Below are 21,308 nucleotides of genomic sequence, written 5' to 3' on the forward strand. Positions count from 1 at the left end.
TGACTGTATAAAAAACTCAGAATATTGCAGAATTTTTGCAGAACAAAACCAGAGCTCTTCTAAATGCACTTTGAATTTTTTGGGGATTTTTTCCCCTTTCTCTTTGTCATCAGATGTTTTGATGAAAGTAACTTTTATATGCCTATGATGGTGGTGATGCTTTAAGCTGAAAAGAGGTGGTTGATATTGATTCCATAATGCACATCCAGGTTTGATGCATGGCTTATAAAAGGACTTTTGATATCTTCCCTCCACAGTGTAGCCCTGCCTCCCGCTGTTCAGGTAGCGCAGTAATGGTTTACCGGATCAATGGCCGATAATCAGAGCCACAATGAGCTTCTGTTCTTTCCCTTTCACTCCACAACCCCGAGCATCTGATGGAACAAAGGAACCTGAGAGAAGAGCATGTTTTCTTCTACAAGAAGCAATTAACTAACGCCTTTTCAGAGTAATGAGAAAAAAATGTCTGTGGCTTCATTTACAAGCCACCATTGACTGCTCTTCTCTCCTCTTCCTCTCCTCTCTTCAGGCTTAACCAGCGCCGACACTGTGGTGAATATGAGGAAGGTGACCCATCAGACCATTAGCGAGGAGCTGTCCAAAACCGTTCTCCTCCCCTGCCTCTTCACTCTCCGTCCCGGTGCCAGTTCATCCCATGAGCCCCCCAGGATCAAGTGGACCAAGGTTTGGGGCCAGAGAGGCTCAGACGGCCTGCAGAAGGAACAGTCGGTCCTGGTGGCCAAAGACAACGTGGTCAAGGTGCGATAACGGCTGAGAGCGGCCACTGTGAAAGACTTAGTGTCAAGCTTTTATGGAAAAATTGCAAAGTGGTGTTTTAGTTTTTCTTCCTGTCTCATTTTCACTCCCGTGTCTCTTCCCTCAGGTGAAGAAGGCCTTCCAGGGTCGTGTGACGCTGCCTGGTTACAATGAGAACCGTTACAACGCCAGTCTCGCTCTGTCAGGGCTACGTTCCAGCGACTCTGGTCTGTACCGCTGTGAGGTCGTGGTGGGCATCAGTGACGAGCAGGACACAGTACCTCTGGAGGTCACAGGTAAGTAAAAGGCACTTTACTGATTCAAGAAATTTACACACCGATGGCATTTTTTTAGTGTGCAAATAATTTTCACATCAGCATATTTTTTCAAACTTTTTGTTTTTGCATTTATAACAATTATTTTTTTCTTTTAATCAGTGAGTTAATTTCTTAATACAATCTTTACATATTTTATTTGTTACATAAGAAATTACGTTTCACAGTTTTGGTGAGAATTTTCACACTGAACATGAACATTATGTGTCAAAAAAGTCGTGTTAATTTTCAGCCATGCGTAAAGGCGTCTACCAATCACTTTAGGCGTAAAGGATGTCATGTCACAGCTCCTTACGTTCTTACTTTTCACAATAAAAGCCCAGTAGACATCTCCACTCCATAAGTGTTTCCTCGAGAGAACTCAGATTTATTCATAGCATTATAATGAAAGAAACTCAATAAAATATCTTACAGCAGCTTAGACAGACTGCCAGATGCTGCTCTGGATCAACACAGTCCTGGTAGTTGGTCCTCTGCCTCCTCAGATGTGGGGGAAAAATACTGAGGAGGACCTCAGACTCTCAAACTGACATCCTAAAATTAGTCTGGACCTGGTCGTGGCAGAGCATGAATCCTTTCAAACCACTTATGAAAGAAGTGTTGCAACTGTCATAAATTTGCTGCCAGTATGAATGTTGTGAAATATTTGTAGGTGAGAATTTAGCAATTTTCAGTGGCTCATCATCTCGGTTTTAATAAGTGAAGGTTTTAAGGGAGCTGTTTTGTACTGAAGTCACATTCTGCGTGGGGGATAGAGGAAGCTAACTGTAAACTGCTCACACTACACATGCATGGGAATATTTTGCCCAATGTAAAAAAGAAAATAATCCAAAGAAACTAGTGATTTGGTTCACATCTTGAAGAAACATGCAATTACTGGTCAGACAGCTAGACATTAAAACACTTGTAACTTCCCAGCAGTAGAGATTTCTGACTAAATAATTAGATAGCACCATACTCTGCCCGTCACCAGGCCATAAAGCTGTACATTTGTAGTGCTTAATATCACTTGTGGTTAGCATGAAATTACAAATTAATTGCAGAAGCTAAAACTTAACTGAAGGGAAGGCGGTGTATCGCAAACACAGCCGTGACCAGTAACCATAACAGACATTTCAAATTAAACTATGGGGCTCAGGAGCTCAGTTGGTAGAGCGTGTGCCCCATGTACAGAGGCTAGGTCCTCGCCGCAGCAGCCGCAGGTTTGATTTTGGCCTCCGCCATCTGCTGCATGTCATCCCCTCTCTGTACCTTTCATGCTGTTGAATGAAATATATGAAATTTTATGTTTTTATGTTTATTTAAGAGCAAGGGCTTAACTAAACTTTGGTTTCTTAAGGGGGGGGACAGAATGAAAGGGGGGGTGGGGGGCGTTCCTGCAGCAGCCGGAAAAATCAGGGAAATAACTAAGCTGGTCGTCATGCTAGATTCTGCATAGTGCTTGGTAATGACTATATTTGCTCCCCCTCTGTTGCATGTTTTTGAGTTTATCAGGGCAAAATCAGCGGCTTATTTCCCATTCGTCGCCAGAATCTGATGGCTGGACAAACAGTGTATTAAGACTGATTTTTCTATTGTAAATTTTTATTTTATTTTTGGAAAAAAAACAATCAGGGGGATGGCATGTCCCCAGCGGAAATTCCTCGTCGAGGCAGTTTTGCTAGCCAAGCCTTTCAACATTTGCACTGAGGTGCAATGACATTAACAGTGACAAAAATGTGTTCTGAGTTAATGAAAGTTTAATCTACTTTTTGTCATTACTTAGCAAGCAAGCACCCATAACATGGTTTGTTTTTCTCTGTGTATATATTGTAATGTGTTAACACTGGACAGCAAAACACTAAAGCATTACTGGATCAGCGAGAGAAACAGCGAACAAGCAAGAACCTGCCACTACCCTCATAAAGCTGATTATTTCTGTGATTCAGTAACGCTGCTATCAGCTGATGGGTGCTGATATACAAAGTAATTAACATCAGTTATGTCATTCCGGGTATTATGTTTGTTTTCACCTACACAAATAACCGTCTGAGCGCATCAACACTCCACTCTTTGGTTGTGTACTGCTCTCTCTTGGCTCTCAAGGTCTGCCACTATGAATAATAATGACCCTGTTTTCCGTGTCAGGCTAATACAGCCATTACACCCGGGGTTGTTTACTGTCCGTGAAGAATGTATGATGATGTGGAGGAAAAAAGGAAACTAGAACACATTAAACATCATTGACCTGGGCCACTCAGGTGCTGTTCATGCACTGAAAGCCTAATGAAACCAATAAGGAAGGAACCCAGCAGTGTTGTCAAATAGTGTTACTCTGAGCGCTTTGGATGGCTCTCGGTGGCTTAACTAAACAGGCAAACCATTTACTGCATAATCTATATCCAGGACACATGTATTTGTGGAATTATCAGACTACCTTGAGGTAGCTCACTGTGGTAGAACCGTAATTACTTTGTCAGGGTGTTTTAGCTGCGGAGCTTTCATCAGATTCTTTCCAGGTCGCTCACTATTTTTAATAATAAGCTATTATCATAATGACTACAGGGAACGCATTAGCCACTGTACACCATGCTGCCACTTCCACAAATCTGTGCTAGTGCTGCTAACATCAGCTCTGAAGGCCTAGTAACCTTATTTTTTATTACCAAGACACAGAGCGCTACAGTGGCTTCATCGTCTGTCTCTGAGAATAACACAGATCCATTGCCTTCACATAGCTCAGATGCAGTGGTGGAATGTAACCAAGTACATTTACTCAAGTACTGAGCTTAAGTATGGATTTCAGGTACCATCTATGCTACTTTATACTTTTAGTCCATGACATTTCAGATGGAAATATTGTGCTTTTTATTTCACTATGTTCATCTGACAGCTTTAGTTCCTTTAAACTTCCTTTTTGCATAAAAACAGTTTGTAAAATATTATTTTTTGTTATAAATTAAATTACCAGAGTTTATGATGCGACAAGTAGTTGATTAATCAGTCGATTCAAAGAAATTTAATTGCAAAATATTTTGATAAACATTGAATTGTTTTTGTTTTTTTTTTTTTTGTTGAACTTTTAACTAATTTTACATTTGGGGGTGTTTTTTTTCTATTTAAAAAAAAGATTTTTCCCCCTTTCTTTTATTCATTCAAGTTTTTGGGTGTTTATTTTTTGATTTTTTTGTGTATCTTGCATTTTCTTGTGTGTTTTTTTCCCCATTTTTAAAAATTATTTTATAATTTTGATTTTTTTTCTTCCTTTTTAAAATAATTTTAGTTTTTTCCTAATTTTGAGTTTTTTTGATGTGTGTGTGTGTGTTTTTTGTTTTTTTTTTTTAAAGGTGATTTTTCTATATTGGGGACTTTTACTTTTTATACCATAAGTACAGTTTCCTAATTATACTTACTTTTACTTAAATACCTTTTTAAATGCAGGAATCTGACTTTTAAAAGAGTATTTGCACAGGATGGTCGAAGTACTTTTACTTCATTAAAGACCTGAATACTTCTTCCACTTCTTCCAGATGTTAATATATACACACATACACATATGCATGTGTGTATGTTTCTGCAGGCCTCTATTTTTTATGATTTCAGTATTTCAATAAGGTTTTCTCAAGCGGGACAACTCATGTTCCTCCATGAGAGCAGTCTACATTTAGTGAGCAAGACCCCTGTCACATCGCTTGGGAGACTCTGCATCCTCCCCCTCCTGGCCAATCGATTAACACGCTATGAAAACCACTCCTTCAGAGAGAAACCAATTACGTAGCTGGCGAGGACTAGCCATCTCCGGGGCTTAGTCTTAATTGGCAGTCACGCTACATGGCAGACCACAGCCGTCCTCGCACTAATTCTACTGAGTGCTTAACGTATTAATTAGCAGGTATTGATACTGCTCAGCTATATCAATATCATATTAATCCACACTGCTCTTCTAATAGACTAATTTGTGTGTGCCAAAGCCCCGATGAGATGTCCTTCCTCTCTTTGCCATCTCTCTCTTAATTTCTCCCCTGCCGCCTCTGTCCTACTCGCTCCTTGTTTAGCCTCCATTTTCTTCCTTTCTCTCGCTTGGCACATATTGACTGGTCAATTGGCTGTGTCTCACCAATTAGAGAACAGTGCCACTGATAGCGTGTGTCAGCCGTTGTTTGTGGTGAGATATCGCTGCCCACCATTAGCTGGTGTGAGGACAATATATAGTCTTATCAACACTTGGCACAGTAAAAAGCATTTTGTTATTGTTCACACAACTTCTGCTAAAGATGTTTTAGAAAAGTTCCTTATAATTGCAAAGCTAAACTGTTTCAAAGATATTCATGCCCTTATTGCAGCACATTAGGGGATTGGAGGGAAAATCAGCATGGTATCGTCATATTTTGTGTGGTAATTTTCTGCCGATACAAGGACGTCATGTGTCAACTTTTTTATGATAGAAATTATTAAGGTAGCAAAAAGAACTACTAAAACAACTTGCTTATTCGGTAGCTAGATATATTTTGTTGCAATAAAAAAAGTCAAAAACTTTATCTTAAAACTTCATGTTATTATAACACAGATGTTGACATTTTTTTCCTTTGGTGACATAATTTGCAGATAAAAAAAGGTTATATTTTGCAATAAATGTCATCACAATAGTGTGCATATCATAGAACATTTAAAGTCTACAGTTTGCAAATACATTTCTAAACTTTTTTTAATGTGTGTAGCTCTACGCAGATTCTTATTTGTGCTATGTCATGCTCTAGTACTCAATAGAGCTTACACAATGTCTTACAGAGGCATGTTTTTGGACAAATCTGTCCAAAAACATGTTATTTTTTTCCAAAGAGTGTTACACCTACGCCTGGGATATGCAATAACTAATTAGAAAATTATTTATATTAAATTTAGATATTTTTTTTTTATAAAGCTAGGGAAAACTGTACAGGGGAAAAAAGAAGAAAAAAAAGTAGGAAAAAATTAGATTTAGAATTACCATAAGTACATATTTTAAATTATTTTATAGAAATGTTTACATTTTTAAATATCTTTTCAAGATATTTTTCTTCTTTTTTCTTTCTTTTTAAAAAAAATAATTTTCAGGTAATTTTCTTGTACTTTTTACTTATTTCTTGCAAATGTTTGGATAACTTTCGTTGCTCATTGCCATCATCCTGTGTTTTGAAAGAAATCAAGGTTATTTGCTCTGGTTTCAAAGGGTCAAACAAAGTAAATCTATATACGTTGTAAGGCAGTTTACAGTACTCAACAGTATTGCCCAGGGACACCAACTGCTCAACAGTGCTACAATGGGGGCAGCCTGCAGTCATAAAGCATGGGGCCTTCCCACAAATGGTGCCTTCCTCTCACTCTCTCTGGAGACTGTGTGCGAAGATGCAGAGGGTAAAAATAGAGGCAAGAGGTATTGGGCGTTCAGCCCTCATGTTGAATTGGCCCGGGTTTCCCTTACAGAGAGGAAACCCATTTGTCTCTCTAGTGTACGCATTAGCCAGTGAGCTAGCATCTCTGTTTGGACAAGCTCCCACAGCCTCCAAGGAGAAAAGATGAAAACTGAGAAATTAGCAGAAACGAAACAGAGCGGGAAAAAGAGAGAATTTTTGCTCCACATTTTTGTGAAGAGGCAAATAAGACCAAGATGACAGAATGGCTGGATGGACTGCTGGGATTGTGGGAACTGTGTCTCTGTGTGTGCGTGTGACACACAAACACACATGGCCCCGCTTGCTTTCTTCGCCCATGGCCTGGAGTGCTCACGCTCAAATTGCCATGCAGGCCTCCATCTCGCAGGAATCTCTGTCACTCTTCCAGACAAAGCCGGTGAAGATAAAGGAGTCGTGTTAGTAGCCTGACGTCCGCTGGCTTTTATGTCGCTAGATGCTCCTCGGGGGAGCAGCACTGCATGAATGGCAGGCAGAGGTGGGAGGTGAGGGAACGTTAGATGGACACTTCTGAAGCTATTTCTTTCCCATTTAAAGGGAATATATGCCCCTTTCACAGCTATGGGAATTGTGTCTGACTTTGTTGCCTGTTGATTTTTTTAAAAAAATTTCCTTCCCTCTCTTTTTTTGTAATTCTGTCTTCCTCTCACCATCTCTTCCTGTCTCTGTGGTTCAGCATGTATATATGCGTCTCCTTGAACGCAGCCTATTTCTATTTCTATGTTTGCCTTCTTTGTCTTTCCATCACAAGTGCGGTGGCGCAGGCTGTGGTGGCAGCAGGGTGACATTGTGTGTGTACTGTTAAAGCAGTAAAATAAACATTACCACTGTTTGTCATCCACTGTATCCAAGGGCAACATCTCTTTTCTCTAATGATAAGCCGACAGACTGTCGGATGCAAATGAGACTCACGTACGCAGGTTGTTGAACCTGGTTGCCGGAGTTTCCCTCCTACACAGATGGAACAATGTCAGTACATGATGTGGATGTCTAGAGGGCTCTGTGTTTATGTATCTGTGAGCGTCTGCATGTTTTTATGGCCCAAGGTTGCAGTTCATAAATATTTCTGTGACCCAGAGGTTGCAGGTCGTAAATTCATGCGATTACTTTCCGGAGTATCCTCCCTGCTTGCTATCACACGTCGTATCTCTGTGCTCCAGGTGTGGTATTTCACTACCGGGCCCCTCATGACCGATACGCCCTATCCTTCGCTGACGCCAAGAGAGTGTGTGTGGAGAACTCAGCGGTCATCGCAACACCCGGCCAGCTGCAGGCGACCTTCGCTGATGGATATGACAACTGTGATGCCGGCTGGCTGTCTGACCAGACTGTACGGTGAGGTTTTTAACTGTACTTCACACTATCAGGTTGACAATCTTTAGTTTGTTGCTTTTGGCATTACTCAAGAAGACACTATTTCCTGTCACTATGGTTACTGTTGTGATGCAGGGCTGTGTCTTTGATTCTGGCAGCAAAACAGAGTAGTAAGTTAGGCCTGTGCATTTTTAAATTCTGTGAGATTGTTCCTTTTATTTTACAGCCCACTCACCAGAAAAAAATGTTGCATTTTTTGTTACATTTGTACATTTCCTTTGTATCATATCAACATCACTTAAGTGACAGTTTTGAGTACATATGAGCTGAATTTGTCATCAGGAGGTGGAGGGGATGGCAGGTGTTGCTGATGCCAAGTGGAGACAGCTGGAAAGAGACCAGTACAGACCAGTAGTGGGGACCAATAAACAAACATACTGGTTGTTTTTTAGCAGATCAGCTGTATTTCCAGTGGCAATTGTGGCACCAACACTGGGTGTTTTTAAGCGAGTCATTGGTGACATTTCAGCGGCAGTTGTTTTACCAAAACTGTGTGTTTTAACGAGACATTACCAGCATTTCCAGCGGTGATGTTACCAAAACGAAATCTTCCTAACTATAACCAAGTGTTTATGCCTTTACAAAAACACACATGAAGTGTACAGTTTCCACGCATTCGCTACAGAAGGTCAAATATCTGGTTTGCAGAAAAGGTCAATGCTAATATTTATTCTGGCGATTGGGTTGAATGTAATGAAACCTGAGAAGCCAACAAAATCTGAAATCCAGCGACAGCACATTACTGCTATAGCACCTGAGTATCACATGTATTGCAGCTGCATTTGAATCTTGGGCTCACAGTAGCAAGGTTTGCTGACAGTTTTTGTTTGTTGGAACAGGCTGTTATTTTAAAATCTCTATTAGACAGTTGGTTCAGACTAATATTTTTTATGATTTGCCACACGATCAAGCATGACAACGAAAATAAATGCACTCTGCTACTAAAAATATGCCTGAAACCAGAGAACTTGATGAAGTATGTAGTATGAAGCATGGCAGCGAGTGAGTCGTTCTGATCTTTTTGGGAGTTTTAATAAACACAAAACTGAGCAACATAATTGGACCTAATTGCTTGTTTGCACAATGGAAAGGCGGTTAACTACATCTGCCTCCTCTGAGCTGTCTGTCAGGCTGCTGCGTGCGCCTCAGCCTGCCACCTTTCATAACGTCCCTCTCAACATTACCAGTCAGAGCTCGTCTCTCAACAGCGCTCGCCATATCTACATTTTAATTTCAAATCGCTGTTGCTCCACTAGTCGAGCAGATTGACTGTTGTCTTCCTGACAGTTTTTTCCCAACCTTCCTGTGGCGCCGCTTCCTTCTCCTATTTCTTTCTCTCCTTCCGTCCTACACTCCTGTTGTTTTCACTCGGGAGTTATCTAATTGGTCCAGATCCAGGAGGCTCCGACTGCACATCAGCCAGGAGGAAAGTGTCCAATTAATACGGTGAAAAAAAATACAGACATCAGCCATCTCTTCATCAGCCACCAGGCAGAAAGAAAAGAGGCTGAGGCCAGAGACACTACAAGTTCTCTTGTTTTCCTCGGATGAAAAACAGGTCGCTGCATAAGAACTGCAGGTCTATGGTTATGTGCAGGAATGTGTGTTTCCTGCATGTATGTTTCATTGTGTGAGTTTGTGCATTTGTGTGTGTCTCGTCCTAGTACTTGGTAAGTCCCTGAATGCCCAGCGTAATCTTTTAATCAGCCTCTTTGCCTGTGCCCTGGTGCTGCTGGAATCAATGTTCTTGTGGAATAATTGCTCAGTTGGAGCCTGAATATAGATCGCTGTTTTCTCAGCCCCACAGGCATGCCAAGCCACTGAAGGAATTCCTGATTCCTTTAACCTCTCCTTGACTTTTTACCGCCACCTTGTTCTCTCTAAAGCTTGCCGAAGTTCTTCTACTGGCAGAGCATTAAACACACTTTGAAACAATTTTAAATAAAATGAAGGACAATTTTGCTGTGCACTGAGGGCAGAATTATTAAAAGACGCAAGATATTATCTGCTGAAGTGCTTTCCAGTTGTTGTCCTGAGGTTGTTGTGACATGTAGTGAATGTCACTGAATGACTCGCTTTGGCATTTCAGCCAGTTTCAGAGGGTATGTTTGTGTGTTTACTTTTCCTTCTTCTTTCGGTAATATATTTGGGTAATCTCTGGGAGGAAGATATGCTTAAAATCATTGTATTCGGGGCAGGAGATGATAAAAGTGCAGTTCGGTTTTTCATCTTATTTTGTATGCTTGTGAACACAGACTCATCTCCGGGGAGACGAGTTTGTCTGTGGCTGCCTTTTTCACAGCCGGGCTATATTAATTTCTCTTTTTCTCGCCCTGTCTGTCCCCGTCTCTTGGTCTTCTCCACAGGTATCCCATCCAGTCACCTCGGCCCGGTTGCTATGGTGATCGGGAGGACTCACCTGGAGTCCGTAACTACGGCGATAGGTCCCCTGATGAGCTTTTTGATGTCTACTGCTTCGCTAAGAAGCTTCAAGGTAGGAGTCAGGAGCTCTGGCCATAAATTTGGGTTTAGTCATGCATGGGTCCACTAAGCCGTGGGTGTGCAGTGCGAGAACGCTGTAGCCAGGACTTAATACTCTGTTAGCGTTGAAAGGAAGAGGGCTGTAAGAGAGGAGAGGTTGTGGAAGCAAGAGGGAGAAAGAGAGACAATATTGAGTCCAGCTGTCATGTTACAACCTCCTGCAGGCATCAGCTAAGTGGGTCAGTAGTGTTATCCTAAAACCTTATTTTTTGATATGCAGTGCCACAGGCACTTTTTCTGTTCTGACATAAGCTGCAAATACGGTTAACTCCTTGAAACCTGAAATTGGCTTGATCTCTTTCAATAACACGGAAAGCAGGCAATAAACAACTTTAAAAAATAACCAAAAAATGTGCAAGAAAGTAGTAAAAAGTTACAAGAAAATTACCTGAAATTAGCCAAACAAAAATAGAGGTAAAAGAACAGAAGCAGGAACTGAGGGGAACTACAGTCAAGTCAAGTTGATATTATTTATAAAACCCATTATCACAAATCAAAATGTTGAAGTTTTGGATTTATACCTACAGGGAGGATGAAAATAGATGTTTATTTTTATCAATGTCCACACAACTGAAGGCCTTCGTTCTTCCACTATTTAATTTTTAAGATCATCAAGCAACTACAGTTTCTAGCCTCGACCCTCGCTGCTCCTTCCACATCTGATCCTTAGATATGTGACATTATTGAGGCGAACCTCGTGACCTAACGCCCACTCATACATGATAATGCTTTTCACCATATATCAAACCAACTATCTTGTATGCTTAAAATCGGCCAGAACTTGTTTCACTCTGTTTCCACCTTCAGTCTGACATTGCCTCCACTTTAACTGGTTTTCCCTAACAAATAACTAATTACCAATGTGTCCACCTGAATCTGATTTTTAATTTTTTTTTCATTTAAATGTAAAAATTTGAATTCAGGCAGTAAAGTATAAACCAAATCTATACCGCCCAGCATCCACCTGTAGACTCTGACTTTAAGTTCCCGAGGGGGAAATTATTACCATCACTCTCCACTCGTTGCTGGGCTGAGCTCAGAGTTTGCTTATGGGGTGTCACAGGGTCAGGGCATAAATGCCAAATATCAACACTGCACATATTCTACATTCACATTACAATCAAGTCAGCAACAGTGGACAGACTGATATGTTAACGGTTTGTTACATTTGCATATTTTTAAAAACAATCACAAACACAGCAGGTTTTCAACAGCATCATCAAAAACACCACAGGGGTTAGACTATCTGGGTCACTTGTTATGAGGTGGTACCATCACAACTGTTATTGAGCATAATAGTTACAGTACCAGAGCTATTTATAGATATGAACGCCCTGTATGTGACTGAGATGCTGAGCAGCGAAGATTGCGATACCACCTGTAGACTTTGTATCCAGCAGTTAAAATATAATTATGTGAAATTAACAACCTGATTTAAACAATCAGCAGATAATTGTCTTCAATCAAACTGAAATAACAAGCTGATACATAGCTGGTGTTTTCTCACTTATTCTGTAAAAAGAAAACAACAACCAGAAGCTGAAATATTAGGCTCCATACACAACCGTCTACTTCAACCTTCTTTAAAAATGCTACATCACTAGATTTCTGTATGGTTTAGTTTGCTGTATCAGAGTATTTTTTATTCTGTCCAATTTTTTTTTATTTCATCATAAATCAGTATTATTTAAGAGCTTTTCACCAGCCTTCAAATAAATATCTCCATCATCTTTTATATTCATCTCAGACTTCACTCCTCAGATTAACCCCTTTTCTCCTTCTTTCCTCTTTTGTTTGCATCTCCACCCTTTACCCCCCATCTTGGTTCAATAAATCAGCAACACCCTCCTTTGCTCTCAGCATAAATCTCCTGCATCCTCATATCGTACTCCATCTGTTCTCCACTTCTCGTCCCCACTGTCCACTCCTCCTGCTCATGCTTTTTTCATCACACACTGAACTGCCAGTGAATTTTCTGATCATACGTTTTATTTGTGCTGCACAGACATGGTGGTCCTTTTGAGCTCTCTGTCTGGCTCGCTGAGGCCCTATTTTTGCATCACTATTTAATCCACATCAGCCCCACCTCTCTTCAGCTTCTTCTTTCTTCTCTTTCTTCTTCAGTCACGGTCTGTGTGTTCGTCTTTCTCTTAGATCCCTTTTTTTCAGCTGCTTTGAATTCAAAGAACTGTCTTTATATAGTCAGTTCTTTGAATTACTCATGCTTTTTTAATGCTTTTATGCAAAAAATAAAGTGCATTCTTACGCATAGCTAGAAAAACTTTGCTTTTATCACACAACTCCAAGTCTCCACCTCTTATTACTTTGTCAGAGTTTATGAAAGAGAAGAAGAAAATGACTGGAACTTAATGCCTTTAAAGACAGAAAGAAGACACTGTGGGACTCATTTGTTCGCATCATGTAAAACACGCACATACAAAAATGTAACTTAATCAGTTTGTACAACCAAACTCTCGAACTTGTCAAAAACCTAAAATCATAGGCCAACTTAGCAAAGACAATCATTGTCTGAAGGCTAAAATGCCTTCAGTCTGTAAACCATGCATTGTAACACACTGAACTTATTGCTTTGCGGATGATACTGATCTATTTGTCTTTAAAAACAAAAGATAAAGATTCTCTAGAGCCTTTGCTCAACTTAACATGATGTAAAACTTGGATGACTCTAAATTTTTCCTCAATATTAATGAAATTAAGACAGTCATGTTTGGACGATCAGGTTACCTCTGCAAGTTTTTTTATTAAGCATCTCACAGTCGACCCTTTGTTAAAAATCTTGGTGTGAGTTTTGACAGCTCTTTCAAACCTTCCATTTTCCGGTTTAGGCTTTTAGCTAAGGTAACGGTATATCTCTCTATCAGAGATCTTGCGAGACTTATTCATGCTTTTATTATCTCTCGCCAAGACTATTGTAATTCTGTGTGTGTGGGTATAGATCAGTTGTCACTTCGTCTGCAGTCAGTACGTATTAAAGTTGCTCTTCTTCTTAAAAGAAAATGGGATCATGCAACACTAGCATCGGCCTCCCTTCATTGGCTTTCCTGGCCATTTAGGATAAATTTAAAGATTTTATTGCTTGTTTTTAAGGTTTTAAACAGTCTGGCACCACCTTATCTTGCAGAACTATAACATCCTCACCCTCCAGTTAGAGCACTGAGGTTGACTGATAAGATGCTGCTAAATGTTCCCAGAAGAAGACACAAAAATGGTTGCGTTTGAGCCTTTGCAGTTGTTGCCCCTAAATTCTGGAGCAGCTTACCTATTCAAATAAAAACTGCTCACACTATAGAAATTTTATTTCTGTTTTAATATTTTGTTCCTGTCCAACACTTTGGTCAGCTTTTTAAAATGTGCTCTACAAATAAGGTTTGACTTGAGTGTGCTGAACTCCTCGTCTCTCTTCTCCTTCGTCTCCTCCCAGGTGAGGTCTTCCACTCCACAGTGCAGGAGAAGTTGAGCCTGGCCACAGCCTCCACCCACTGTCATTCCCTTGGAGCCCAGCTGGCCACTGTCGGGCAGCTCTACCTCGCCTGGCAGGCCGGCCTGGACCAGTGTGACCCGGGCTGGCTCGCCGACGGCAGCGCCCGCTACCCTATCAATGTTCCACGGAAGAACTGTGGCGGAGACGAGCCCGGGGTGCGGACCGTCTACAACAATCCCAACCGCACTGGTTTCCCCGACACCACAGCTCTGTACGACGCCTACTGCTACCGAGGTACTGCCGGCTCTGTGATGATAAATTGGTGCACCATCATTGTGATAATTGCCATGGCAACGGCAGAGGGGTCTGGGGACTTGCTTTCCATTCTGGTTTTTAATTAGCACAACATGTTTGTGTCACACATGAAGTAGTTGCGAAGAGATTGTGTGACATTTGTGCCCCCTCCAGATGGATGTGAGGGCTTGTATGTTGTGGGGAGTGAAGCCTTAGAGAGAGAGAGAGAGAGACAGAGATAGAGAAAGACAGCAGCAGAGAGGAAAGTGAGATATAAAGGAAGAACGACAGAAAGGGTGAGAGCATGAATGAGACCAACTGGGGTTTGTAGTGACTCTGTCTGACCTTTTCTTTTATCATGTGCCAACCCAGACTGGAATACATTAGTCTGATCATCATTTTAGATTGACTTTACACCACATGCTGTTCGTTGATATTGTGTATGTCCTGGATTATCAAACATACAACCGTTTGTACAGGGATTGTGCGACAGGGCCACTACTAAGTTATGTTACAGAACCAAACAACGCAAGATTCATGCTGCTCCAGGGTGTGATTTTAGACAGCATGCTGGCATTGCTAAAACAAAAGAGATGTGACGGGCTTGAGACAACAGCGTCAGCCTCTAGTGTGACATAAAACATTCTCAGCACAATAAACAATAACAACGACATAACATGTCAAGAACAATTAACAAATTAATTAACAAATAACAATCTGTCTCTGTTATATGGCGGCTGATCTCATAGTCTGCTCGAAGGGTAAGGAGCTCCGGAACGTCATTGTTTTCCCAATTTGTGGTTATTTATGCCCGCTGTTCTACTTTCTGAGTTAAGCCCTAACGGCTACTTTTTAAATCTCCAGTGCCGAGTCACACCGATGCCGGGACATCAACAAAAGCACATGGTGGGATTAGCTGGTGAAAAATATCTGACAGGTTCTGTCTGGACACATCTTGGACTGACAACGCCTGTCCATATACCAAGCTGCCGCGGCAGATGCTATGCAGTGTCTGGCCATTCAGCGGCGTATCATAACACTGTGACTGATTTTGTACGGCTGTGTATTTAGCTGAAGGTGCCAGTCAGGGTGTCATATAGCCACGAAAGGTGGCTTTTGGCATCATGATCAAACACCAAAATCACTGCAAAAGTGGTAGTATATGACTGAGGTTGGCATAACATGTCATCAGAAAGGACACACCTGCCCATGATCCCATTCTGCCAGCTGTTCTGTTTGTATAGAGACCATTTTGGCGCTGTTAGTACCTCAAATGGCTGCTTAACGGTGAGAAAACTCTGTGCCTTATTAAGCACTTGTACCTTTTATGTAGAATGGCGAGACAGCATAATGGAGTGATATTCCCACCTTGCACAAGCGGTATATAAAGGGCTCATGATTCTATTTTTTGTTTTTCTGGCTTTCGTTGATTGTTACAGACTCCAGACTGATATTTGACAATTGGATCTCCACGGATGGAGGAAAAAAAAGTGACATTTTCATCTCTCACAGTGTCAGCTTATGAAATTTTCATTGAAGCAAAACATCCACATAACCCAATCATTTAAAGTAAACAAGAACAGCATGAGAGCAGAGCAGCAGTGCATTTGTCAAAACAAACAGCTGATAGATGAACCTCTACATCGCAAAGCTTTATGCACATTTACATTAATATTTATAACAAATGATGTCTTTCAGACTGCTACAAGTGGATTAAAATGTTAATATGTTTTGTTTGATGGCATAAATTTGGCTCGTGTAAATAATATTGTCGATGCAATCTCATTAATATGGCATGAACACGATGTATGCGCGCTTCTTAATTTGAAAATTATTGGATTTTGTGGTAGAAAAATTAGAACCACACATGGTAGAACTTGAGTCCAACGCTGTGCAGCATGCTCTGAATTTAATCTTGTGTGAGTCATAATAACAGGTTTTCAGCAATAGGAGGAGAGCGGTAAAGTGAGTTCAGAGCTGTGTTGTGCAGGAGCAGATAAAGCAGGTCGAGTGAAAAACTGCTTTTTCTGAAATGTGTCTGTTGTGTGTTGCAGCCCACCAGTCAGCGGGAGTCCAGGCTGCTGAGGCGCAGGCTTTGTTCCAACCCAACCCAGCAGCAGAGGCCACCTCCTCAGTCACTGAAGCCCAGCCTAGCATGCATTTTTCCAAAACTTCCACCTGGACAGGCTTGGTTGACTTGGACAACGAAAGTGTCCGCTCCATTGCTGGAAACAACAACTCTGCTGAGATCTCTGAAGAGCACGTTGTCATCCACTTAAGGCCGGAGGAAGACTGGGATGAAAAACAGGACAGACCCAGAGTCAGCCAACCCAGCCAGGAGGAGTCTGGCCCAAAGAATAGCAACACTATGGGCCTTTCTGACCTCGAAAACCTGGAGAGCCAAGGAGGTTCTGCTCACGAAGAAGAAGACGCTGCCTCTTTTGGATCAACATTATCCTCCGTGACTTCTTCCACTCCTCAGCCTCAGACTAGTAACAGTGTGTTGGCTGAGTTTGTTAACACTCTGATGAGACCCTTCAGGTACTGGAGAGGAGGCGAGGAGGTGGAGGCAGAAAAGGCGCTCTCAGGGCTTGAGGAAAAAGCAGGAGAGAACCAAACGCAGGGAGAAGCATCCAGCAGAAACCCGAGTATACCAAAACCAAGTGGAAACAAGGGGAGCATGGACAATGCCATTCTGGAGCACAGGAGTGCTAGTTTTCCTTTCAGGACTCCTACCAGTGGAGTACAGAATCAAGAGGAAGGGCTGTCTGAGCAGGAGAAAGAGGTGATGCCACTGGTCCGATTAGTGCCTGCAGTCAAAAGCACAGGGCAAAATGACACCACCACTCAGCCAGGACAACGAGCCTCCAGCACACCTGCGGACAACAATCCATCCAGCAGTAACGGTATGAATTCTCATTTTATTTTTGTGTGTATTTTAGCTCACCTTTAACCTTGAAAACCAATAAGAGAGTATGAAATTAAAATACAGATAAGGGTCAATTAAAACTCTCCTCTTTCACATGAAGGCCTGGTGCTTTTAAATGACGCTGATAAGCATAGGATCTGTTTATGTCATGCTTTTTATACTGTCTCTCTATTCCACTCTCTTGTCTTTTCCCTGGAGTATGCTGTAATATATTCCTCCTCAGGGCAATTTGAAGTATCGCTGTAGATTATATTAAACAGTAATTGCAAACAAACAAAAGGGGCACACCACGTACAGTAATGCACATTGTTGGAGTGGAGACCGCTCTGCCTCCATTGTCGTATTTATCGACAGAGTGCTTTGTTTACAGTACAGGCTGTCAGAGAGAGTACAGGCTAAGCTTGCATTTTAATCCACTCTGCAATAAAAGGGTTTGCTTGCATATGTAATGTTTGTTAAGAACAAAGCAGACCTGCATCACAAATTACAGCTTATTTTGAGGGAGTTAAAGAAGTATCAGACTAAAAAAATGACTGGCATTAGCTGTGGAGAATATATTAAAGAAATAGATGAGAAAAACAAAAGAACGTGACCAGACATGGGCTCAATCCCAATAAACCCCTTACCCTTACCACTTAGTCCTAACCCCACCGTTTTGTGCGTTCTCATCTAGGGTTGGGGTGTCCTGATTCTTGTTGGGTGAGAGGAGAAAGACGACGTGTTAGTACTACATGGCTCTCCAAACAGAGGTTTTTCAGAGGCACACTTCAAACCAAGTGTTGTAAGAAATCCTCGGCTTTACAAGCAACAGACCCCTAAGAAAGCGCTCAGCCTTGTTTCCAATATTTTCCGGTGGCTGCTTGCTGTATTGCAAGGGAAAAAAAGAGACGTCTGTAAAACTGTTAAAAGGAAACCCCAAACTTCAAACAAGGTCAATAATTACTCTTTTTATTTTGAATTTTTGAGCCATGGTGGTTTAACATTTGTAAAACTTTCCTTGAGCTGAGCAAAGAGTTTTAAAAATCTGTGATGTCATCACAATGTAAAGTCTACTGCTTTACATTGTACAGTACAGTAATGGCTGGTTCAGTGGACCAGCCATTCAAGTCGGGATTCCAAAACAACAACTCGGTAATGTCCATGTAGACGGAGTCGGTTGTGTTGATGTAAAAGCAATACAGCTGTGCACACGGTGAATGGTATACAGAACTACCTGTCAATTTTTGTCAACTTTTATGAAGTGTCTGTTATGACACGTGCTATAACAGCTTCATAGCAGCATTTCCATTTCCAACCAGCTCATTTGTGTTTGATCGAATTCTTTGAAGGCATGTAGTAGCCAACTAGCCTGCTCCCCACGTCACTGTTAGGTACCTACATCGATGAATGTGTGTGTAGCCTACAGTAAGATCTAAAAAGAGCCAAAATGTTTTCTATGGGAGTTGGGGTGTCTGGTGCTTTGGTAGCTCATGTAGGTCCTCAGTACTTCAGATGTTCAGAGGCTAGCCAAACAAACATAAGTTTCCTGCAGGCATCCATGTTTTCTCGAGCAGATGCACTAGAAAGCATGAGAATGAACACAGAATCATCGACTTCCGACTTGTAACGCAGCATATGAGCCAAGAGGGAGCACATGGGCGGGACCAGTGGGAAAAACTATACTGTGAACATTTAGTTTGCCACATACTGGAAAAATTAAACCCAGAAGTTTTAGCAACTCCACTGGAATGAAAAGGCGCCATCTTGGCATCCGGTATCGAGGTATTATTATAGATCTATGACAAGCAACTAAAGAAATTTACAAATGTTTTTTTGCCATTAAAAAAGATTTTTAAAAATTCCAATAACCATTGTATTATGTTAGTTTAATGTTGTTTCTCCATGTCCATGTCTCATTCCCCCACCACAGAAATTGACAAAATTGAACTTAAGTCCAGTGGCGAAGTTACTGCCCTTGTTACCGCTCCTCTAATATCAGTGCAGGCTGGCAGGGCAGGAGCACAGCTGGCTGATGTTAGCCTACATAGCAACGCTAGTGCACTGGTAATGATGTTACACAATTCATGACTTGTCTGATAGATTCATTGTGTAAAACTTAAGCTGTGAACAAATTGCGTGCATATTTGCAATGTCCGGCAACAGTTGTCCCATCTGTGTATATAAAGTGCATCAAAAGCTAGTGATGATGTATTAGAGTCTTGAAGATTTGTCCTATTTTGTAGGGGACGATAACACGACGCTTTGCGACTCTGGATCTAAGGGGCAAGTTGGCCCTTGAAAATATGGGGTAGTTTAAAAATTAAGAAATGAGATTGGGCCATGGATGGAAGAAATCTGTGTTCAGAAGCAAAGAGTGAAATGCTCCGGGGAGTATGAGAAGACCTGACAAACGCAGGGGTCCACTGTTAGTTAGTGTGTGAGCTGAGGAACCCGAAAGGCGCCGTCAGACAGTTAACATCCACAGTGGAGTGAATTTCCCTCAGGAATGATGCGCTGCAACACACAAGGGTAGTAAAGGTCACCCGGTCAGCGTTCATGTCTCTTTGAAAGCACCCTGGCACCAAACCCAAAAATCACTTCCTCTAGCTTGTAACTGCAGGGGTAAAGGTGGACCAAAGATAAGAGGAACGGCTCGCAACTGGAAGTCTGCTGGACCACCGGAGCCAGGCACCTGCAGTAAAGCCAAATTACACCTCAGAAACTGATCATCGGCCAAAAGTAGAGAAAAATGTAGCAGAAAGGAGCCGGATAGAGAGTGAACCGCCTTGGGTAAAAGAAGGCAGCTTTTCTTTTAATGGCCACCACAAATAACACATCCTTGGCATCAGCTAAAGGGGAGGATGCTAAGAGAGTCTCCCATCGTAAGCCAGAAGAATTATTCAATAAAGGTGATAGGCTTTTCTCACCTACCAATTGCCGCATTTATTAATATAAACACTCACTGCTGTGCTACCTGAAAACCGATGCCAGCCCCCATGGTATTAATGAAAATCCGAGCTTTAGTCTGCATGCATTATTCACAGCCGTATCCAATTAAAGCGGAGGCTGGGCTGCACCGTTGTTCGCTCTCACCTCCATCTACGTCTCTGCCAATTAGGCCGTGGCTCTGTGAAGGTAGGCGGTAATGATCACTACAGTGAGGATGAGCAACACAAGAGGGGGATGAGTGGAGCGGGGAAGAGGGAAGAAACAGGAAGATGGAAGGGGTGGTGGTGGAGGGGATGAGTCGTTTCTCTCTTTAATGTTGCTGTGATGGAAAGCTGCCCAACTGATGTCACTTTTTAAACTAGCATCAGTGAGCTGAATTAACTCTGTTATTGCACACCGCAGGCTATTCCTTAGATCTCAACACTCCTTAACTGATGGTGCCATGTTGCCTCTTTGATTGGGGGGGGGGGGGGGTTGTGTGTAAAGCTTTGCACTGCAGACGGCTCATCCAAAAAAGATTTAAGTATTGGATCAAATTATTTTTGAAAAATTTGAAAAAAGGTCTCTGAATGTAGAGCGATGACTTAAATTATCCCCCCTGTGCATCAAAATATTTTGAACATTTTATTGAATGAATTTTGTTAAGCTCCTAGTTGAACGATGTGGCTCCAATAAACGCGTGCAGAATCTGAATGAGCTCTACGTGCAAGTCCCGGCTGTCTGTCAGGGAAACGCATGTCTGCTTCACACCCGTCACGTCAACCCAGGAGACCGAATTTATGCGATGGAAGACAGTGTGCTCTGACACTCAGTGTAGATGCTCCTGACATGATTCACATGGCCACGCAATAACTTCTCCTCAGTCTTTTTTATTAGACGCCATATCTGCAGATGGGCTGAGGTGGCATCGGTGCCAGCTCTCTCTGTCTCTCTTGTTGTCAGACTCCGCTTTCACAATTTAATATCATGTCTGCGTGACCCGAGGGATTCTCTCAGCCCGTTTACTCCAGTAAAGTGGAGTCAACACAGCAGAACCACTCACAGTGGAAGCACACAATTACCGTCTGAATGGGGTTTATTATAAGTTTGTTTTGCTGCTTTTTGGCGTTGAGCTGTGGCTTTTTCTCAGCCAGCAGATTTACAGTGTCAGAGCCGAACTTGCTCAAATCATCCAAACCTATGCCTAATTGTCTAATTTTATTTATTACATGGGTCATTACATAGATGATCAAACCAGATGAATGTGTTTAATTATTCTCACTTTCATCAGCGTGTGTAGT

General features: G+C 41.7%; 1 protein-coding gene across 1 annotated transcript in view; it reads left to right on the plus strand.

Moving 5' to 3' along the window:
• ncanb (neurocan b) overlaps positions 1–21,308 on the plus strand; it is a 226,318-nt gene that overhangs the window by 109,541 nt on the left and 95,469 nt on the right. Inside the window, exons 6-11 of the mRNA XM_042483584.1 lie at positions 530–759; positions 884–1,052; positions 7,681–7,855; positions 10,261–10,388; positions 13,878–14,171; positions 16,226–17,077. Of these exons, the coding sequence (XP_042339518.1) occupies positions 530–759; positions 884–1,052; positions 7,681–7,855; positions 10,261–10,388; positions 13,878–14,171; positions 16,226–17,077 (1,848 nt within the window). The remainder of the gene's footprint in view (positions 1–529; positions 760–883; positions 1,053–7,680; positions 7,856–10,260; positions 10,389–13,877; positions 14,172–16,225; positions 17,078–21,308) is intronic.

The sequence above is a fragment of the Plectropomus leopardus genome, chromosome 3, assembly GCF_008729295.1.
Source record: "Plectropomus leopardus isolate mb chromosome 3, YSFRI_Pleo_2.0, whole genome shotgun sequence".
NCBI lineage: Eukaryota > Metazoa > Chordata > Actinopteri > Perciformes > Serranidae > Plectropomus > Plectropomus leopardus.